Source organism: Lolium rigidum, chromosome 7 (assembly GCF_022539505.1).
Source record: "Lolium rigidum isolate FL_2022 chromosome 7, APGP_CSIRO_Lrig_0.1, whole genome shotgun sequence".
Lineage (NCBI taxonomy): Eukaryota > Viridiplantae > Streptophyta > Magnoliopsida > Poales > Poaceae > Lolium > Lolium rigidum.
In genome coordinates, this window is record NC_061514.1 from 92,912,352 (window position 1) to 92,919,664 (window position 7,313).

The 7,313-nt window shown below is 50.9% G+C and overlaps 1 protein-coding gene across 1 annotated transcript; it reads right to left on the bottom strand.

The window, feature by feature from the left end:
- Window positions 1-361: 361 nt before the first annotated feature.
- On the bottom strand, window positions 362-3,058 carry LOC124677961 (dof zinc finger protein 1-like). The gene is made up of 2 exons (XM_047213894.1): window positions 2,584-3,058; window positions 362-1,730 (listed from the first exon to the last, which is right to left on the bottom strand). Exons 1-2 carry the CDS (start codon window positions 2,605-2,607, stop codon window positions 621-623), a joined length of 1,134 nt encoding a protein of 377 aa, XP_047069850.1. The 5' UTR covers window positions 2,608-3,058; the 3' UTR covers window positions 362-620.
- Between the last annotated feature and the right edge of the window lie 4,255 nt (window positions 3,059-7,313).

The following is a 7,313-nucleotide window of genomic DNA, read 5'->3' on the forward strand; positions in this document are numbered from 1 at the left end:
CTGATAAACTATATATGAGTCTATGCATTAGCCAATAAGAACAATATCAATGTGAATAAGAGTAAGCAAATATATGGTACTTGTACTCTTTTGTATCAGATACTACAAGGTTACAAACTTGGAAGCCTCGGTCCCCAAAAGATTTGCATCTACTACACACAAAGCTGAAACACTGCATGCATTGTTGTTACCAAACAAACTGTAGCTCAGTCCTCTCTCTCCCCAAAGCTACAAGTCTCCTAAAGTTGGCCCTGCGAAACCACACCACCACATGCACCATGTACTAGGTATGTACCGATGCCTAACTCGAAGCCAGCCTAAAAAGAAGCTTCACACAGGCTACCATGCCACGCACAGGTCAAGAGATTAATTGTGTACTCTGGTGTGTTAGAGCTAGCTAGCCCCCAAGTCGATCAAACAAAACTCACAAGAACACCGGAAGAAGAAGAACACCAGAAAGAGATCAAGCACCGTACGACAGATGATCATTACCAATGCTACCATCTTATTGGACCTCTGTGCCTATCTGCAGTTGGAAGCGCATGCACAGCCGTTGCTCAGATCGCATGAGCCATGCATGCATGGGCGCATGCGCACCACCGTGCACCGCCGCACGTACGTTACCAAGAAGTGCCACCGCCGATCATGCCGTTCCAGAACACCGGGGTGTCTTGCCCGCCGGGGGCGCCATTGCCTTGTTGCTCCTTGTTGCCTTGCTCGAACTGATGGTGGTGGCCACCGTCCACGCCGGCGCCAGAGCCGCCGTCACCGCTCTCACCTCCACCGGCGCCTGAGCTTGCAGCTGGCTTCAAGTCCTCGAACGGGAACAGCAACCTGCCCGCTCTGTCTTGCATCCCTTGCATCCCCGCGCTTGAGCCGTACCCCGCCGAAGAAGCCCCGCCCGCCGGGCCGTGCGCGTCCAGCGAGAAGCCGAGCAAGTTCTGCGACTGCGAGTGCGGCGGGGGCGGGCGGAACTCGCCAAGAGTGAACCCCGCGGCGCCGTACTCTCCTGGCATCTGCATCGGCACCTGCAGTGGCATATAGCAGCCTGTGCTCCGAAGCAGCTCCATCGCGGAGAGTGCGCCACCGGCCCGGGCGCCCATTGTGCTGCCGCCGGCCGGGTTACACAGGCTACTGCTCTCCAGGCTCGGGAACGCCATGTACTCCGCCTGCGCCTGCTGCATACCGCCATGGTGGTGCGGAAACGCCAGGTTCAGGTCGTGCGCCGCGCCGTCGTGCGCCAGCTTCGGGTTCTTATTGGACGTCGCCCCGGCCATGGACGAGCTGGCGACAGACGTGCTCGCGGCCGACGCGGACGCGGAGGACAAAGACGATGACGAGCGCTTGTTCTTACGGGAGCCGCCGCCGACGGGGACGTTGCGCAAGGATCCGCCCTCGGTCCAGTACCGGCGGCAGGTCTTGCAGAAGTAGCGCGGCTGCTGGAGGCTGTAGTTGTTGTAGTAGCAGAACTTGGTGTTGGTGGAGTTGCACCTAGGGCAGTTGATCGCCTTCTCCTTCTGCGGCCGCGCCCGCCGCTCCGTGCTTCCAGCGCCTGCACCGGCACCGGCACCTGCACCCGCCACTGCCATGGCCGGCGTTCCACTTCCACCCCTCACGGCGCCCCCAGGTGCCAACGCCGCCGGATTCGGATTCGGATTTGACCCTTGCACCTGCAGGTTCGCGCCTGTTCCCATCAGCATCTCCTCCATGGGCTTCAGCTGCCCTAGCCCCTGAGGATACACACATGGTAAGCGCAGCCCTCGATCAATCAGAAGTTCAGAACGCAGCAGACGATGATCAGAACACACGCCGAACTAGCTAACAAACTAGAGCTAGAGCAACAACAACAAAGATGTGGTGGGAGGATGGGTTGTGGCGGGGCTTGTTAAGAATCTATACGGTGCAACAAAGAACCAAGCAAAAGAAAACAAAGGGAGATTAGATGCAAAGAAAAGGCGAAGCAGCAGGAAAGGAAAAGGGTGATAAGGGGAAGAAGAAAGAGAGATGAAAAAGAAACACACCGCACCACCACACAAACCACAACTTTGTGTGTGCTCTTATGTGTAGGGTTTGTAGTACTGCTGCTAGCTGCCACACATCACCAGGACATGGCTGCTCTTTTGATGCAAGGAGAGAGAGAGAGAGAGAAGAAAAGCTATGAGAAAAGAAGGTGAGGGGAGGGGATAAAAAGGATGATGGAGAGGAAAGGGAGATTAGAAAGAAGGGAAAAGAAAGGTGATGGTGTATGTGGTGCCTTTCATGGATCAAAAGGGGAGGAAGGGCAGCATAGGATTAAAGCTCACACAGGCCTCTCAGCTTAAAGCCTCAGGAGAAGCGAGACAAGGGCGTGCTGATTATGTGCTCAGATGCATAGATCTACACAAAGGATAACATGCATAAAGGAAGAAGAACAAGACCCAAGAGGATATATACCAGAGAGAGGGAGAGAGAGAGATCATGGTCTCATCGAGTGAAGCATGAACAGCGAACCAAGGCGCAGAGAAGATGAACAGCAGCAAGATCAAGGATAACAACAAAATCAAAATTCTCACAAGTGTGATCTTCGCAGAGAGATCTATTTACCTGGGGCCAGTGGGCTGCATCCATGCGAGGACTCCCAATTCTTGCTCCAGATGTCGGAATATGAGGAGAAGACGCCGGAAGAAGTAGAGGAGCTCCTGCTGCTTCTGGCAGATTTCTCGAGCGAAGGAAAGAGGAGCAAGAAGGCCCTGTGGTTGGCCAGTGAGTGGAATTGTGCCTCCTTCCTATCTCTGCCCTGCCGCTCTCTCTTCCCACATACGTTTTGCTCAAATAGCTAAAGCTAGTAGTGGATTCCTTTTTTCTTTAATATATCTCCATATGCCTCTCTCAGCTACTCCAGCTGCCAGAACACTCAGGGATGGGGATTGGAGCAAATTCTGCAGCTGGTGCTGAGGCCAAGTACATAGGACCTGCGTGAGACTGTGAGCGGATTGAAGGATGGCGAGGAGGAGGATGAGGAGCTGCGTTCTTGCTCGATCGTCACACGCGTGAGACCGGAGGTGGAGGCTGCGAGCCAAGTAGTCAACCGGCCGGGGATTTCCATAGGAAGGCACCAGAGGAGAATGGCGGTTTGGTGGGGGCCTCATGCACGTGCGGAGGACGGCGCTGCACGTGCCGTCAACACAGCCTTCTAAAATTCCCTATGCGTCACTGTTTGGTGCAACCTTTGGAGTTTCTTTTCCATTTTTCTATTTATTATGCGACACTGCACCTGCCATTTTGTTTTCAGTGAACAGCAGTATAGTTTGTTTCGACGTCGAAGCACCGACCGAAATAATGAAGTCATGGTGTCTTCTAATTTACATAGAAAAAATGTAGAGTTTTAAGATATGTTTTTATTTTTTTTTCAAAAAAAGTGAAAAAAGATCCACATATGACCATATCCACCGAAATGTAGAAGTTTAAAAATGTCCTTTTAAATGACACTACATGTATAGCTAGGGTTCGTCTTCGAATATATTTGAGTATACTCAGAGATAAATCTATCCACACACGGAAGCGAGAAATTGACATTGCATTGTTGTCGGGCCTGAACCTTTATAAACCTCGTGTCTCTAAGTGCTAAAATGTGATCCCGCCGCACACGTGCTTCTGTTGAACAAAAATGCTATGACGCGAAAATACCACGACAGTTGGCCCATGATGGTCAACGACATGAGTGCCAAACTAAGGAATACTACAACGACTTCATCAACAATGTGGAATGGGTCCAAAGCCCATCACCGAGCGAAGGAATGTCGGGCAAAACCTGACTGGAGGCAACCGTCCTCCTTCTAGTCGTATGAAATGCACGACCCTATGACTAGGCACACCACCGCCAATTTCGGAATCCTCAAGAAAGAGCCCGGTAACGTACATACTGTGTCGTGCACACGGTGCAGCCACGAGACGTGGACACACGCGGAAAACTGCGCTCTACATCGATCTCGGCGCCGAACTCCCTGATGTGTTCCATGTTCATGGCACGGGCCTGCATCGCGACACAATGATGGAACTGCTAGTGGCCCGGGCCGGACTAAAGCTATTAAACATATTTGTGCTATCACGATTGTATTGTTGTAACAATTCTAGATAGACTAGAATCCTAACGATAGTCTGTTAGTTGTTAGCTAGTTGTTAGCTGTAACAATACATGCGCGTATCTGTAACCTGACGATTGTATATGTACAAGACCAGCCGGCCGTGTTGAGCTGTGTGAGTCACTAAATCACTTTCCATATTGTTTGTTATGGTATCAGAGCTTTAGATCTCATCTACGCTATCAGCCACCGCCGCTAGTTCATGCTCCCCAACGATGATACATCATCTTTAGCCTCGTCGATCGTTGAGAGCAGGACAATGGCGTCGCCCTCAGAGTCCGCTGGCACGATCAACATCACCAACTAGCTCACCGTCAAGCTCATCGAGGACAACTATTTGTTCTGGCGGGCTCAGGCTCTCCCCGTCTGACGTGGGCATTACCCTTCGGGTAACCGACATTGCCCTATCATGTACGGCCCAACTGGAAGCCCATGAAGATACCCGATGGCAAGGTGGGCCACTAGGATGGTGCTGCGGAAGATTCCTTGAAGTGCAAGACGAAGAATCGAACAAGGAAAGTTTAGAGCTAGGTCTTTTGTAAACCTAGTCGTACCCGGACAGATCTCTTGAGACCTGGCCTCCTATATAAAGGCCAGGAGAGGGGCTGCCGAGGGGGACAATCAATCTTAGCAACTTTAGCCACCAGAAGTCTAGAGCTAGGTCGTTGTAGCACTTAGCCTCTCGATGAGATCACAGCCGAAACCTTTGGCACCCCATTGTAACCCAATATTCTCATAATCAAGATCAGACAGGCAGGACGTAAGGGTTTTACCTCATCGAGGGCCCCTAACCTGGGTAAATCGCTCTCCCCGCTTGTCTGTTAACCGATGTCTCGTGTCAGCCTACAGGATTCCATCAACCCTAAGCCCCAATCAGAGGGCATTGCCGAGGAGTACCCTCGACACCGTCCTTCGTAGCACGGTCTCACGCACTTCATCAGCAAGGAGTTTCCAGCTCCTCCTGCGGAGATCGTCAATCCCCAAGCGGGGGAAGCTGGAGCTCTAGCGAAGATCCCCAACCCCGCTTACCTGGCCTGGTACAAGCAAGATCAGGCCATCTTGTCGGGGTTCCTTGCGTCGCTCATGCCGGAAGTCTACGGCATCATCGTCCTTGCCACCACGTCGGAAGAGGCGTGGACCACTATGGCAGGAAGCTTCGACAATCAATCTACGGCGAGGTCCATGCAGCTCCGCTATCAGCTCTCCATCACCAAGAAGTTGGATGCATCGGCTTCAACCTACTTCAACCGCATCAAGGCCCTCTCCGACACACTGACGTCGATTGGGCAGCCGCTCCGAGCGGAAGATTTCATCTCCTACCTTCTGGCCGGCCTCGACGCCGAGTACGACACGTTTGTTGATCGCGTGTCGGCCGTGTGACACCGATGTCGGTGCGCGATGTGTATGCTCAGCTCCTGAACGTCGAGCAGCGCGTAGAGGCGCGCAAGGCCGAGCTCCGCAGAGAAGGACTTCACACGCTGCAAACTTCAGTGCCCGCAGCAATGCTGGCGCTCGCCGTACGGCGGCAATAGCGGGTACAACGGCCGAAACGAAGGATACAATGGAGGCAATGGTGGGCCTTCTGGCTACTTCAACAACCTGATGGCACCACCACCCTCAGCACTCCCGATGCACAACTTCGGTTGTGACACTGCTCCTCGTGGCGGTGGCGATCAACAGGGCAGCCGTCCTCTCTGCCAGCAATGCGGCAAGATCGGGCACGTCGCGTCTAGGTGCTTCAAGACGATCAAGAAGGACTTCCGCGGTCTCGAAAACGATGGCCGCAACTCCGATCGCCAGGCTTCTGTGGCTGTCCATGGCGGTCAGGGGAGCGATCATGGTGGCAGCAGCCACGACGGTGGTCAAGGCGACGGTGGACACACCCCATCCTACACCATTGACAACAGGTGGTATGCGGACTCGGGTGACACCGACCATCTCACTTCCGAGCTCGACAGGCTCTCGGTGAAGGAGCGCTATGGAGGCACAAACAAGGTGCACACTATCAATGGATCAGGTATGCATATTCACCATGTTGGTCATTGCACAATTCCAAATTCATCTAGATCTCTTCAACTCCGTGATGTTCTCAAGGTTCCCACGTCACTAGAAATCTCATGTCTGTTCCAAAATTTGCTAGAGATAATAATGTCTTATTTGAATTTCATCCTTGGTTGTTTTTTTGTCAAGGACCGGAAAACGAGGGAAATAATCCTTAGAAGAGGAGTTTGTGGTGGCCTCTGCCGCGTCGATGATCCATCCGTGAAACATGTCTTCAGTGGTCTTAGGGTGTCACGGGAGCAATGGCATGCGCATCTAGGCCATCCATCTTCAAATATTGTTCAACATGTTCTTCATAGGAATAAATTGCCATCATATTCTTTGCACCATAATGTAATTTATGATGCTTGCCAACAAGGCAAAAGTCATCAATTGCATTTTCCCCTTTAAGATCGTGTAATAAAGAAACTTCTTGAGTTTATTACTCCGATGTACGAGGTCCTGCCCAAACTTCTACTAGTGGTCATAGCTACTATGTCGGTTTTATTGATGGATTTAGTCGTTTTACTTGGATATATCGTCTCAATCTGATGTGTTCCACATTTTTCTTGACTTTCAAAAACATGTTGAACGCCTATTGAATTCCAAGATCATGCATGTGCAATCCGACTGGGGAAAATAATAACTTCACTTAAATAATACTTTTAGTGACATTGGTATTTATCATCATGTTTCATGCCCACAGACACATCAACAAAATGGCATGGCAGAATGTAACATCGACATCTTGTTAAAACTGGACTTACATTACTAGCACATGCTTCTGTCCTGTTTCGTTTCTGGAGTGATGGCTTCACAACGGCTTGCTTTCTCATTAATCGTGTTCCTAGTCGATTTATTGACATGCAAACACCTCTTGAGCGTCTCCTTGGAGATAAACCTGATTACACTTTTCTGAAAGTTTTTGGATGTGACTGTTGGCCTCATCTTCGTCCCTATAACAATAGGAAACTAGAGTTTCGATCTAAGAAATGCGTTTTCCTTGGTTATAGTCCTCTTCATAAAGGGTATAAATGTTTACATGTTCTATATATTTCTATAGATGTGATATTTGATGAAAATGTGCTTCCATTTCTAATCTTCCCACACCATCCTCTAGCACATCCCTGCATCGGTCTACACCTACCCTTG

What these genes read in the sequence shown, in the direction of transcription:
- LOC124677961 (XM_047213894.1), bottom strand. Translation starts at nt 2,607, where the DNA reads ATGGATGCAGCCCACTGGCCCCAG. An exon ending in ATGCAGCCCACTGGCCCCAG is followed by an intron (nt 1,731 to 2,583) that starts GTAAATAGATCT and finishes GTGTATCCTCAG; the next exon opens with GGGCTAGGGCAGCTGAAGCC.